Below are 14,830 nucleotides of genomic sequence, written 5' to 3'. Positions count from 1 at the left end.
CCCCCCTTCTCTGTGTTAGATCTCAGCTAGTACACCATTAGCTTTATCTGCGGTGGTGACTTCAAGCACTGGTGCTAAACCCATATCTTCCCATGCTGGTAGTCCAACTATCCTTCACAGAGTGTCATCCTCAGTGTTGAAAGGTCATTGAAGGGTTGCTATCTCTTTAAGCTTCCTCCTTCATTTTGAGATGGCAGCCATCTTTACTCTTCTGTGGTAATGGGGCGGAGGGTAAGTCCATATTCACTCTTCAGGGATGTGTAGATTTGGTTCTGGTCTACATAGCCTGGTATCCAGTCAAACTTGGCATCCCATCACTTGCCATGCATATTTCTTAGCTTGTTCTATGCCATGAAGACTTCATTAGGCATCCCTTTTGTCAGGGCTGGGAAGATCTGTGAGGTGATGTTGATGTACTGCTTGTTTGGCTACAAGGAGCATTCTGATTTGAGCTATTCTCGTCAAACCAGGTTTAGTGTCTTCTTCTGCCAGCCCCCATGGATTCATGATGGACCTGAAAAAGAGAATCCTGTAGGGACACACAATGGTTGGTCACATAGGACTGCTTTGATGTGGAATTCTTTGTACGTGTCTTCATTCTCTGGAGGTTTGACAGTCAACTTCCTGGGTAATTTGGGTAGTATTTTACAATATATTGGCTTTATCAGTGGTAAAAATGTGGACTACTTGAGGCAATCTTTCGAGCACTTGGTACCATGCAAAGCGGTAATAACAGGTACATCCGTCAGGCCTCGCTGTCAGATAATGATTTGATCAATACTGTGTCTGTGCTTAGATCTCAGGAGCATCCAATGTGTTTTCCTTTCAATTGGTAAGTGAAAAATTGTGCTTATTATGAAGTGATCTTTTACATACTCAGTGAACTTTTGCTGTTTGACTTGGCATTCCTGAACTGTCTAATAATTTTTCTCCTCCTATCATTGTCACTGCCCAGCCAGGCATTGGAATCTGCCGGAAGAAAGAATTTTTCAGATATAGGTATTACATTGAATCTGCCCAGATCCTTATGAAATCTTTCTTTCTCATTCAGTCTGTCATTGTCATGGCATATACATTGATGATTTAATAAGCATAAGCAAAGATCATGGGCCTGAGAGTCAGAGGACCTGGGTTCTAATCCTGGCTCTGCCACTTGCCTGCTGTGTGAACTTGGGCAAGTCACTTCACTTCTCTGGGCCTCAGTTACCTCATCTGTAAAACAGGGATTCAATCCTAATAATAACGATTATTAATTATGGCATTTAAGTGCTTTTCATTCATTCAGTCGTATTCATTAAGTGCTTACTGTGTGCAGAGCACTGTACTAAGCACTTGGAAAGTACAATTCAGCAATAGAGAGAATCCCTGCCCACAACGGGCTTACAGTCTAGACGGGGGGAGATAGGTATCAATATAAATAAATAGAATTATAGATATATACACATCAAAACAAGTAAACAGGCATCAATATAAATAAATAGAATTATAGATATGTACATATATACACAAGTGCTGTGGGGTGGGGAGGGGGATAGAGCAAAGGGAGTGAGTTGGAGCGATGGGGAGGGGAGCTAGAGCTGAGGAAAAGGGGGGCTTAGTCTGGGAAGGCCTCTTGGAGGAGGTGAACCTTCAGTAGGGCTTTGAAGGGAGAAGTGTGATCATTTGGCAGATTTGAGAAGGGAGGGCGTTCCAGGCCAAAAGTAGGACATGGGCCCAGGGGTTGATGGCGGGACAGGCGAGAACGAGGCACAGCACACCAGAGGAGCAGAGTGTGTGGACTGGGATGTAGAAGGAGAGAAGGGAGGTGGGGGTGTGTGGGGAGGGTGGTAGTAAAATGATGGAGAGCTTTGAAGCCAATAGGAGTTTTTGCTTGATACGGAAGTTGATAGGCAACCATGGGAGATTTTTAAGGAGGGGGGCAACATGCTCAGAAGGTTTCTTCAGAAAGATAATCCAGGCAGCAGAGTGAAGTATGGACTGAAGTTGGGAGGTAAGAGATGCTGATGCAGTAATCCAGACGGGATAGGATGGGTGATTGTACTAATGTGGTAGCGGTTTGGTTGGAAAGGAAAGGGTGGTTCTTGGTGATGTGAAGGTGAGACCGGCAGGCTTTGGTGATGGATTGGAGATGTGGGGTGAATGAGTCAGCGGAGTCAAGGATGACAATTACCAATGGATGACATTCTTATGGTAATTGTCGAGGATGACAATTGCCAAACACTGTTCTAAGCTCTGTGGTAGATACAAGGTAATCAGATTGGACACAGTCCCTATCCCACATGGGGCTCACAATCTTAATCCCCATTTTACAGATGAGTTAACTGCGGCACAGAGAAGTTAAGTGACTTGTCCAAGGTCACACAGCAAGCAAGCTAGTGGCAGAGCTGGGCTTAGAACCCACATCCTCTGACTCCCAAGCCTGTGCTCTTGCCACAAGGTCATGCTGCTTCTACTTCCTAGTCCTCCTTAGACCAGTAAGGAGGTTGTTAACAGTAGTTCAGCTGGGAAATTATATGAGTATGGACTAAGGATGTCACTTGTGAGTAGGGAGGGGAAGAGGAGATGCATAAAATATTATAGAGGAAGAATTGGCAGAATTTAGAGGCAGACTGATTGTGGGAGTTAAATGAGCGAGGCATCAAAGATGACAGCCAAGTTGCAAATTTATGAGATGGGAGGATGGTGGCGTTGTCAGTGATGGGATAGTTAGCAAGAGAGGCAGATTCAGTCTTCCTTTTCTTTCTTTGCGGTACTGTTTTGCTGTTTCCTATTTTGGCTACTGTTGCTTGTCCAGTTTATTTCCCCTTATGTCGATGATACAACTCCCACCCACAGAAAATAATTTAAAGGAATAAAAATTTGAATTTGTAAGATTCAACTAGTGTTTCCAAATTTTACTTTTGTAGTTGAACTTTGAACTCATCAAATTTAAGGTTTGAAATGAATTAAGTACAGCACTGTGGGTTCTTAAAGCAGTTTTAAATGAGGAATTTGAAGGATTTTAGTCATTAATCTTCAAAAGGTAAACTAAAAAGCTGAATATTCTCATTTTACACGAGGAAAGATTGAAGATCACGAAGGTTAATTAACTTTCTCAAAGTTGCATTCCTAAATAATCCCAGAACAAAGAGCTCGAAGGAGCCTCGATCATGTGGTCCAGCCCTCTATTTCTAGATAAGTGAATGCCTTAGCCATACGATTTGGAAAGTTGCCTTCCATTTTTCAGGATCTCCAGAGGGGAGGGAACTCTAGAATGGATATGTATATCATCTTTAGTCCTTTTCAGTTTTTGGCCCTTGAGATCATTCAGGCAATTTTCTGAACTATGCATCTTTATTCTCCTCCTATGTATAGGTGGATTAGGCTTTCATAAAGACACATTTTTACATATCTTTATCTGGGTGATAGGAGGTAAGGGAAAGATCACCACTGCTCGCTGACTCCCCCCACCTAAATAGAGTCACAACTGTACCCCATATATAGCCAAACTGCACAGCCCAGGAAATGAGCCATGGCAAGGGGTGGGGGGAAGTGGAGTTACCACAGAATTGATTTTTCCTCCCCTCAAAATCAGAGTCAGAGGATGTGGGTTCTAAGCCCAGCTCTGCCACTAGCTTGCTTGCTGTGTGACCTTGGACAAGTCACTTAACTTCTCTGTGCCGCAGTTAACTCATCTGTAAAATGGGGATTAAGATTGTGAGCCCCATGTGGGATAGGGACTGTGTCCAATCTGATTACCTTGTATCTACCACAGAGCTTAGAACAGTGTTTGGCAATTGTCATCCTCGACAATTACCATAAGAATGTCATCCATTGGTAATTGTCATCCTTGACTCCGCTGACTCATTCACCCCACATCTCCAATCCATCACCAAGGGGAAATGGCCTCCCCTTCCCTCAGCCTTTGTTAAAATCTCCATTTGGCTTTATAACTCCTTGTGGTTTATGTAGTGACCTTTCCATTTCAGAAACCGAATAAAAGAGAAATGGAATGAAATGTTCAGTAGCCTGCTAGTGGCAGAACTGATTGCTGGAACTCTGTGTTCTAGAGCTCCAGTCTCTTCAAGGGTGGATATGCCATTTTGCTAAGTGCTTTGTACTCTTAATATAGTTTTGTGAGTATCCTCAAAAAATTAACATCCTCCCCTTTCTGCCCCCCTCCCCGCCATTTCATCATTCTAGACTGCGTCTCACAGGGCCATTTGGGAAGTCTGCTGCTGAATTCATTGCTAATGCCATGAAGGCTACTGACTTCATTTTATTAAAATAATTGGGTTTTTTTGGTCTATATTACCTTGGAGATTTGATTATCAGTTAAAATAATGCTGAAGATAACGTAAAGGAGTTTGTAAACAATAATGGATCAACTGACTCACAGGAAAATAAATCCAAGCAGCTGAATATGCATTAGTTTGGATAGCCAATGTCTAAGGGACAGGGGTTGTAACAAACAGATAGATCACTGACCTGCACATCAGAGTACCTGAGTTCCTTTCCCAGCTCTGCTAGTGGCTTATAAGTCACTTCCCTCCTTGATGTCTCCGTTTCTGCATTTGCATTATGAAGATAATAAAGCATGTTCCCAGCTGAGATCTCGAGGGATGTTGGGTGGATTGATAAGATTGTTTTTCAAAAGTGGAAATTAATGATGCAAGTGTCTGTATCTCTTCTGAGTGAGGCACTAAATAAACATTGTAGTAAAAATCCTGTATTCAAAGGGGTGCCTTATTTCATTGTCTCATCATTTCATTGTAAGAGACTGTAATGATAATTAGGCATGCTGGAGATTACAAGGGCCATTCTGGGGGGGCAGTGGTAGTTTTGATATTGGTGATATTGGCATTTATTAAATGCCCTTGGAGTGTAATGCACACTGTACAAGACATGTTCCCACCCACAAGGAGCTTACATTTTACTGGTAAAGACACATAAAGATATGGGCAACTAGCAGAATCAGAATGAATAATTGAATGCACAATTTAATATGCACATATATACGAGGAAGGTATAGGGTTGCTATGGCTTGGGGTGTTGTGAAACTGGGTGAGGTCAGGATGCTTCTCTTGAAGAGCTGTTTTTCTGTCTGTCTCCTGGAAATTGGGTGTGACTCCTGGTCATAGCCCTCATCCATCCATAGAGATGGGTGACTTGTTCCATTCATGGAGTTCGAAGATGGCTCCCATTTGGATTGCTTCCTGTCCTCAAATGACTGGAGGACCATCTTGGTTCAGACTTACCGTATCTCAGATTGGCTGGTAACCATCTTAACTGATCTCTGTCTGATCATGGAGTTTTAAGGTTATTTTGATAGGATTGAAAATGGAAGGGTGGTTGGCTAAATATTGGGAAAAATATGTAGCAAGTCCTTTGCTCTAATATTTATTATGACATGTCAGCTATGTATGCACATGTGGGTATGCATTTCCCATCACTTTCTGGTTTTTAAATGTGTGACTATGAATTTTGAGAATAAAGAGCAGTGAGGAAAGGGAAGTATGTAGTTTAGTGGATGGTAAGTAAATCTATTAAGATATGAGTTAAAAAGTGGGAAATGCATGAAAATTTCCCAGCTGTGAGAAATGCACCATATTGTTGCACAGGACAAATTGAAAATTTCATTATTTGTTTACTGCTGGATTGAGTAGACTTGAAAATGAAGTGTACGGCAAGGATAAGGACTGGTTGACCTTTTGAAGCAATTAAAATTAGAGAAGTGAAACAAACAGGAAGAGATTTAACCAATGGTAGCTTAGTGACAAGAAGTAGGAGTGCCATATTATTTGTAGGTTGTTTGTGTAAACATCTAAAAGGAGTTGAATCTGTGAAAAATATAGTTTGTAGATGAAGAGCCTTGGAACCCACCCAATTTTGCTAAATGTATCCTGAGAAAGTGTGTGTTGGGGGAAAAAAGTGCCATTAATTTAACCCAATTTTTTTCTCATTTATTTTAGGGTGGTATAGAGGAGTTTCGACAAAGAAGCCTAACGTAAAGGTAATTAAAACCTTGACTAGTTTCCATTTTGATGGTAAGATTGAATCAGTAGAAGAAATTTAACAGAACAGTCCTTCCATGTTCCATCCTTTATATGACTACTGTCCTTTTCTTGGAGAATTGGGCCAGATTTTTCTTTGAATCTACACTGTGGAATCATTTAGTTATCCGGAGGGGTCATAGATCCTGTTTTCATTTAAATATGATCACAATTGCAGAAGCTTGTACTTTTTTTTCCTGGAAAACTTCTAGACTGAGAGATAGGTATATAGTTCTTGCCTTAAGTAATTTAAGCAAAAGAATTAAAATTAATATATTCATAGGAGCCTGTCAACCATGTATTTAGTTCATTAGCAAATAAAAGCAGAAATGATAATTTTCTAATAAATTTTATTTCTGAGGATTGCTTTCTCTTGGCAAAACAGTGCCTTTGAACTGGAGGATCCTTTGCAAAATTGAGAAACTACAAATTTTGTAAACCAGATTAACAATTAGAATTAATGATAGAAATTGTTTTCAAAAGCACTGATATTACACTTGCAATCATTTCTCTAGAACTATACATTAAGAGCTTTCTTCTGACTTCAGTAGAGTTTTCCCTCATTTTGCCTGAAGCCACTGTATGTGATTTACTTGTCTGAATTTTAGAAGCCCAGTTTACCTGATCTCTGCATTATACTTTTTGCTATAAAAGGAAGCAATAGTAGTGACATCTGTTAATCACCTGGAATGTGCACAGTAAGCACTGGGGTTGGGGGGGCGGGAGGAGAGAATACAAATTTTGCCTTTATCTCTAGACCTCAGATAGCTCATAGTCTACAAGTAAGTGAGGATAGACACAGAGGGAAAGAACAACAGGGGAAATAGAATGAAAACAATAAAAGGAAGAGCAGTGCATTCCTACTGGAAAAGGGACTCCCCTCAGCCCCCTCAGCACTCCAGGCAGAGCTTTACCTGGATCAAGCCAGCACAACCCTCCCTACAGTTGAGCTGTTGGAAAGGGAGGGTCTTCTTCTTTACCCATCCTCCATTCCAGGGGGACAATGGCAGGCAGTTAAGTAGTTAGAGGCCCAAGGTCACAAAGCTCCCATGAGCACCATGGCCTCACTTGTGCATTCATTCAATAGTATTTATTGAGCGCTTACTATGTGCAGATCACTGTACTAAGCACATATATGAAATTTATTTGTATTAATGTCTGTCTCCTCCAAACAGTAAGCTTGTTGTGTGCAGGGAAATTTTCTGGTTATTGTTGAACAGACATTCAACTTGTTCTGTGTCTGAGGCCAAATCCAGCGGCTGAAACAATACATAGCTCTGCATAGCTCAGACTCTCCTTTGGACATGTCCCCTTTTGAGAAGTAATGGGTTATTGGGGATAGCTGGGGGAAGGCCCAGAAGCAAAAGAAACATTTTAAAATGAATTGAATGTTACGCTTTTATTTTTCCCTAAAGGGTACAAATATGAAATCTTAGCAAACATATTTTGTACTTGAAGATCAAAAGGAAACACTTTTTTACATACTCTTTAAATGAATTTATTAGAATAATCAATTGCCAAAGAGAAAAAGACTTGAAGAGCTTTATTCCGAGCACACCCAAAAGCTTTATGAAATGGTATGTAGAGAGATTCTTGATGATTGTTTCTTTCTCTATAGATCCTAGACCTCCTGCCCCAACCATTTTATGTAGCAGAACTGAGAATGGAAAGCCAGCAAACCTATCATCACATTTTCCCAAGTACCTCCCACCCACACAGAACTGCCAAATTCATACAAGTGTGTTGGGAACAATGGAGTTATCGTTAATAGAGTTCATAAGCACTTCCATCATATGCCCTAACTGTTCAAATCATAAATTCCAATGGCCTAGCTATGCTTTGTGCTCTCTCGATCAATCATGTTAACGACTCCCAGAGCCACTGTACTGAGTGCTTGGGAAAGTACAGTAAAATTAGAAAACAAGAACTCTGCCTTCAAGGAGCTTACAATTAAGTGGAGAGACAGACACAAAATACCTTATGGATAGAAGAGAAAGGGAAAATAGGTATGTAGTTTGATAAATGCTTAACTAGTAGGATGTATAAGTTGGTATGTTCAGAAGTGAAAGTGCATAGAACATTGTGGCCCAAAAGTGCTGAGGTTATGGTTGGAGGATATGACACAAGGGTAAGAAATATTCATTGAGGAAGGTCTCCTGGAAGAGAGTTGATCTCAGGATGTCTTTGAAGATGAGGAAAACTGAAGTCTGGATCTGAAGGGGGGAGCAATTCTAGGCAAAGAGGAAAGGTACGAACAAGGGGTCGGAGGCAGGAGAGATAATGTAATTCATTGAGTAGGTTAGCTTGAGAGGAACAAGGTGTGAGCTGAGGTATAATAGAAGAGAGTAGATAAAGAGGGAGAGAGCTGATGGAGCACCTTGAAGCCAATAGGAATTTTTACTTGATGCAGAGAGGAAATGGTAATCATTAAAGGTTTTGGGGGAATGGGAGACATCAGATTGATATTGTAGAAAAAATGACATAGACAGCAGAGTGAAGTATAGACTGGAGACGGGAGAGACTGGAAACAGGAAGGTCAGTGAGGTGGCGGAGCTGAGATACAGCAAATGCTTAGACCAGGTTGATGGCTGTTTGGGTGGAGAGGATGGGGTGAATCTGGGAAATGTAGTGGATAAAAAGAAGAATAGGATTCAGTGGCAGAATATGAATATGGGAGTTGAGAGGGAGAAGTCCAGAAGTGTCTCCCCTTCTTATAAATCCCCCATCAGCTGTTGCAAGAAGCTGGCCACTCTTTATTCATCCCACCTTGAGAAGAAATATTGATAAAAGTGATCATTTAGGTTTTTTGGCTGGGTTTTTAAAATTTTATTTTAAGGTAATCACTACGGAAACAAACTCCTTTGGACTCTTTTGGTCTTACAGGCCTTACAGTTGTGCAGAATGTATTTGTCTATGGCTTGAGCCTCTAAGTTAAACTGTGTGGCTACATGTCCCTAGGTAATTTGGAAAGGTATAAGTCATAAGACCTCATGCCAGAGCTTGCTTGGCTTCTAAAAATCACTGGAATATATAAGGAATGGAAGCAGCCTGGCCTAGCAGAAGGAGCATAGGCTTGGGAATTAGAGGACCTGAGTTCTAATCCTGATCTGCCACTTGCCTGCTGTGTGACCTTGGACAAGTCACTTAACTTCTCCTAGGTTCTGCAACTTTAAAATGGGGATTCAGTACCTTTTCTCCCTCCTACTTAGACTGAGCCCCATGTGGGGCAGAGATTGTGTCTGACCTGATTGATTTGTATCTACCCCAGCACTTAGAATAGTGCTCAACACATAGTAAGCACTTAAATACCATTAAAAAAAATAAAATGACTGTGCATCTTGAGCGTAGATGTTTCTAATTCAAAGTGGAGATCTTTTTTTCTTTTATATTCATAGTAGGCATGAAAGTAATGAAATAACTCCCAGAGCATTCTATGAGCCGCCATTATGTCATATGCAATAACTTGGGCAGGTGTCTCTACTGACAGCTTGGGGTAGTTAATTGCACCTACTGAGTTTAATTTGGCAGCTGCTTCTTCAGCTGAGCTAGGTAGTCCCAATGTGTGTTAACTGCCAGAATCTAGATTCAGACCACACTGAAGGTATATAGAGCAATTACATAGTCCAACCTTATTCATGGCAGTGAAAACTACACTCCCTCCCCATAAATATCACATTCAACTTCAAGTGCACTTTCACCAAACACCAAAGCAACTTTGGTGCCACCCTCAACATCAGATGGCGGAAGAGGATTACAGTGAGGTCCTTAGACACATGTTGGGACCACCTGTATGAAAGCAATGCCAGTCATATCACACCTTCACTGGACAGAACGTGATGATGCCCTGGAAAGCCAAATTCTAGTGGGTCCCTTTTCCAAACCCTGCCCCTGGAGCTGGCAGAGCTTCCTGTTTCTCTTTCCTGTGGCTGGGTGTTCAGAGCCCCAGGCTTGTATTTAGGATATGTAATATTAACAGTTAATTTCTCCTTGAAATGTTGCCCATGTGAGCAATTTTGGACATGAAGTCTGGTGCTGCAGCAATTGTGCAAAATTTGCAACTCTGATGTTTGAATTCCTGATGCTGAGTTCGTGAAGCTAACTCTTCGGGATAGTAATGAGTCCCTATGTGACAACCAACGCTGGGCTGGTTTCTGAGTACAGTATTCCATCTGAAACAGTAGGAGAAGAGTTGTGTGGCCTTATGTTAACGACTTGAACTCTTTTCCATTCTATTTTAGGCAATGGTATTAAATGGCTAAATGAGTAGTATAATCAATTTGCTGTTTGGCTTGGATTTGAAGCAGGATGATTCCAAGTGGAAGGTCCCCCAAGGTTCAGTTTTCTCTGAAATCACTGGTTAGAAGTTACATAATTATTTTCCCAAGTTTATCAACAAACATCTTTAGATTGATATTTACTAATTATTTTCCTTGAAATTGTGCAGTAGGTGGAAACCTCTCTTCTAAAATTGATTTTTTTTTCAAATGATCTGTTCAAGGTAGTAATTTTTCTTAGATTTACATCTACCAGCTGGGATTGGTATTGTGTGTTATATGACAATAATGAAGCATTTCTTAATAGTAGGGTACGGTACATTCTGATCTAAAGTGTAACTTAAACGTTTATTAAAAGTCATGTTCTCGTACATTCTCAGTGTCTCTACCTCCAAGTGCTCATCTCATTTAATGTGGTTATGCCTCTTCAATTTATTGGAAGTTGAAATATTCAATTACTGGATAAGATTTTAGGGAAATCATCTCATTATTATACAGTATTGTACTGTATATCATTTAGATTTCTCGCATCTGAATGCCATGATTTATTGATACCTGCAATAGACAGCGTATCATTAAAATGCTTTGGGATCATCATTTCTCTTTTTATAGCCTTAATTGCTAGTTTGGGTTTAAAAAATTAAACAATTTTATTCCATATGCTATTTTGTTCTTTAGGCTATTGGAGTTCAGTTTTTGGACATTGAAACTTGCACTGACATCTAATATCCTCTCGAATTTCCTGTTGTAGTAGAATTGATTAAATTCTTGAAGTGTTTAAGACAGATGTACAACAAATGCAAGGGCTAATGTCTTTTTGGAGTATCTTTAATCAACGAAGCACTGCTCACTCAACTGCTCTCCATCTGCTGTACTGTTGATGAAGAGCATCAGCCAAGAGAGAATGTTTGTGGCATTATAGTTGAGGCTTCTTTAAAGTAAAAAAAATTCCTGCATTTTGGAGTTCTTCTAGGAGGAATGAGACCTTGATACTGCTAGGTAACAATTCAATATATGACAACCTGTACTCAGTGGTTATCAGTTTCCTTTTCTCAAAGGTCACTGTGAATCTAAGGGACTACTGGTGGAAAGATATCTTTAATGCTATTTTTTTTTTCCTCTTTCTGCTTCAGGGCCAGTGGCTCATTCACATGCTTGCTTTTAGCAGACTGAAGAAGTGGGAGGAACACATCAGTTCCCTGGGAATGAATAGAACAATTTGAAGGGAATACATATTCAAGCCATTTAGCCTTTTATTTTATAAAGGGCGATATTTGCCTTCAGACAATCTAGAGAGAGCTACCACCAATAATTCATGAAAGCATAGGGGCCAAGGGCTGGAAAGGACATGGAGAAGTAGATCATCTGTTCTAGCCTGCCTTCAAACAGGTCTACACCTAATTGTTATCTATTCAAATCCCCTACTAGTCTTCAGATGAAATAGTTGTGAGATTGCAAAATATATGCATATACAAAATATCTAGGTAATTGGCAAATTATTAGAATAATTGTTTTTCCTTAAGATTTCCATTATGTGTATTAGAAAAAGCAATTTTAAAACAGATGGTACTCTCCCAACATTCTTAGTGTATTGTAAGTGGCAATTACTGTAGTTATTTTTTATTTGTAATATGCTCCCATAATTAAGAACAAATGCATTTAAATATCTGTTGTCTGGAACTACAATTGTTCTTCTCTTCATCATCTGGCAAATGCTCAATCAAGCACAAGGGTATTGTGTCATGTTATTTGAACTATTTTTCTAGCTGTTATTCTTATTTTAATTGCCTAAAAGCCAATATCATCAGGCACTGTACTTTAAGGCGAAATAAATTTTAGATTTCCATCTCAGTAGAGAAGATGCTCTGCCTCTCTCATTCCCTATTTAGCACAGCACCTCAGTTGCCACTCTCTTCCATATAAGAAGAGAAGCAGTGTGGCTTAGTGGGAAGAACACAGGCTTGGCAGTCAGAGGATGTGGGTTCTAATCCCTGCTCCACCACTTGTCTGCTGTGTGATCTTGGGCAAGTAACTTAAATTCTCTGTGCCTCAGTTCCCTCATCTGTACAATGGGGATTAAGACAGTGAGGCCCACGTGGGACAATCCGATTACCTTGTATCTACCCCAGCATTTAGAACCGTGCTTGGCACATAGTAAGTGCTTAACAAATACCATCATCATCATTATTATTATCATCGAGAGCCTTTGAGGCATCTAAAACCGAAATTATTTAGGTCTTTTTATAGCTGAGCAGTGAATTACATTTGAGAATGAAGAGATACCTAGTGTGCCTGTGAAGCAGGAGGTGCATGAACTCGAGAATGAAAATATGGACATAGATTTTGCAGGTTTTAGTGAACATGATTTTTGAATTTGCGTGAACTGGCGAAATGAAACACTTATATGATTGTCTTCTCATTCCCCTAGCCCCCACATAAAGTGGTGTGGTGTTTTTTTTTGCCCCCAAACCTTTTGTGGGGGGGAAAAAAAATCAGTGTGTACCATTTCTGACCTGTGCAAATTAGATCAGTAGTTTACATATTCCCACTTTTCCTTTCCTAATTTCTGCTCACCATACAGCAGCTGTTTGGGCAGCTGTGCTAAGGTGAACAAAGCTTCAACTCTAGGGTAGAGAAGCAGCGTTGCCCAGTGGATAAATCACTGGGAATCAGAAGTACCCGGGTTCTAATCCCGGTTCCACCACTAGTCTGCTGTGTGAGCGTAGACAGGTCACTTTTCTGTGCTTCAGTTACCTCATCTGTAAAATGGGGATTAAGACTGAGTCCCATGTGGGACATGGATTTTGTCCAATCTGTTTAGCTTGTGTCTACCCCAGTGCTTAGAACAGTGCCTGGCACAAAGTAAGTGCTTAACAAATACCATTAACCAAAAGAAGAAAAAAAAAGCTAGGCAACTGACTTGACTCCATGACTTCAGAGTGTGTGTGATCCTACCTTGCCATTTGATGTTGTGGTAAGTGATTCTGATGGAACTGCTTAGAGTCAGATGTGGCTTTTGACAGTCTACCTAAGGTTGGGTTGGCCTTTGCAATTCAATTTTCTACTGTCTTGTCTATTATTGCATTGTTGATCATTGTACTGCCTAACAGAATTCCATAACAGCATTTAATTCGCTGTTGCCAATATAGATTTTTGAGTGTGTTTATGGCTTCTCTGGTGCAGGCCAGTACATCACCTCAGTTTTCTTTAGACTCACTGTCAGCCCCTGCCGCGCGGCTGACTGGCCAAGCAGACTGCCACCGTTTGCACTTTCTCTTCGGTGTGTGCCCAGTCACCTGCAAACAGCAGTTTTTGAATGGCTGTCGTCTATGGTTGTCCCTTCAAGTCAACTGACTTGCAACAGTGATCAGAGGGGAGGAAGTGGAATCTGACACTTGCCTCCCGGTTGCTTTCTTGCATCTTCCAGCCTGGCTGCATACAATAAATGGAACAGGACTGGGCCCACTACACATCCGCTTTAGCCCACTGGACAGCGCTCCCCCACCTCTGACACAGCCAATCAGATCATCATAAGGCAGTCTCAGAGTCTAAATAAACTTTTTAGGGGGACCAAATTTACTAAGCAATCTCCAGAGTCTAGACCTACCGATGGTGTCAAATGGTTTTGAAAGGATAGGATAATCATATAGAGGTCTTGAGGCTGGTCCCTGCACTGTTCACATATGGGAAATGACACAGATCTTGATTTTGATAGCAACCAGTGAAGGGAGAGTATTTCCATGTAGAAAATTCCTTTAAGTGTTTTGTTTTTGGATGCTGACAGTATTTCTAGTTCCTATCCTGGAAACTTTTTGCTTGTTTAACTTTTATAAAACTTCAAATTTTCTATTTGTTTTTTCCTATGAAATGATGTCTTTCCAGAGCAAGTCTGTCAACTACTATTGGGATACACAGTTTCTTATTATTACCGTAAAGTAATTATCTTGGAACAACAAACTGACCTAGAAAAGGAGCTGGCTGACCTAATAAAAAAAACAGTGTATTAAACTCAATTCACATAACTCACATTATAAGCCCTCCACTTTGCAAGCTAGATAAATTAATCTTCTTCCTACCCCACCCATTTTTCAAAAGTTCCATTGCTACTTAATCTCCTTTATAATAAATCAATCTCTGGTGTGCAGCATCAGAAAACCAAACCGAAGACAAAATCTTGTCAAAGCAGAAGGGTCTGGGTGGGAGGGCAAATGGTTTTCACTGAGGTAACCCATTTTAAACCTCTGCGGTCAAGTGTCTAGCCCTTTGGGGATATAGCTTTTTAAGGGATAGTATTCACTACTTTATATTTTGAAAGGTTTCCCTTGAATAACCTATCACTTTATTTTGCAAATAAAATTAAAGCACCTGAGGAAATCAAATCTTCATTCCCTGCATTCTGGTCATGATTATAACTAATATTATTGATTGTTGAACTTGGAATCCACTCCTAACTTGGCCACCTGAAAGGGTCCCATTCCGGGATGCCAGACCCCCAAAAGGGTAAGAAAAGGCCCCAAGGATTTT

The 14,830-nt window shown here is 40.5% G+C and overlaps 1 protein-coding gene across 6 annotated transcripts in view; it reads left to right on the top strand.

Annotated features, from left to right (window-relative positions):
* The window catches only part of DOCK3 (dedicator of cytokinesis 3), a 474,713-nt gene that overhangs the window by 86,509 nt on the left and 373,374 nt on the right, over positions 1-14,830 (top strand). For all 6 annotated transcript variants that reach the window (XM_029052765.2, XM_029052763.2, XM_029052762.2 and 3 more), the window contains exon 3: positions 5,952-5,992. In XM_029052765.2, coding sequence (XP_028908598.1) covers positions 5,952-5,992 — 41 coding nt within the window. The remainder of the gene's footprint in view (positions 1-5,951; positions 5,993-14,830) is intronic.

This window comes from Ornithorhynchus anatinus, chromosome X2, assembly GCF_004115215.2.
Source record: "Ornithorhynchus anatinus isolate Pmale09 chromosome X2, mOrnAna1.pri.v4, whole genome shotgun sequence".
In the NCBI taxonomy this organism is placed as follows: domain Eukaryota; kingdom Metazoa; phylum Chordata; class Mammalia; order Monotremata; family Ornithorhynchidae; genus Ornithorhynchus; species Ornithorhynchus anatinus.
The sequence above is the reverse complement of the archived record's forward strand: the minus strand, read 5'-3'. Positions and strand labels throughout refer to the sequence as shown.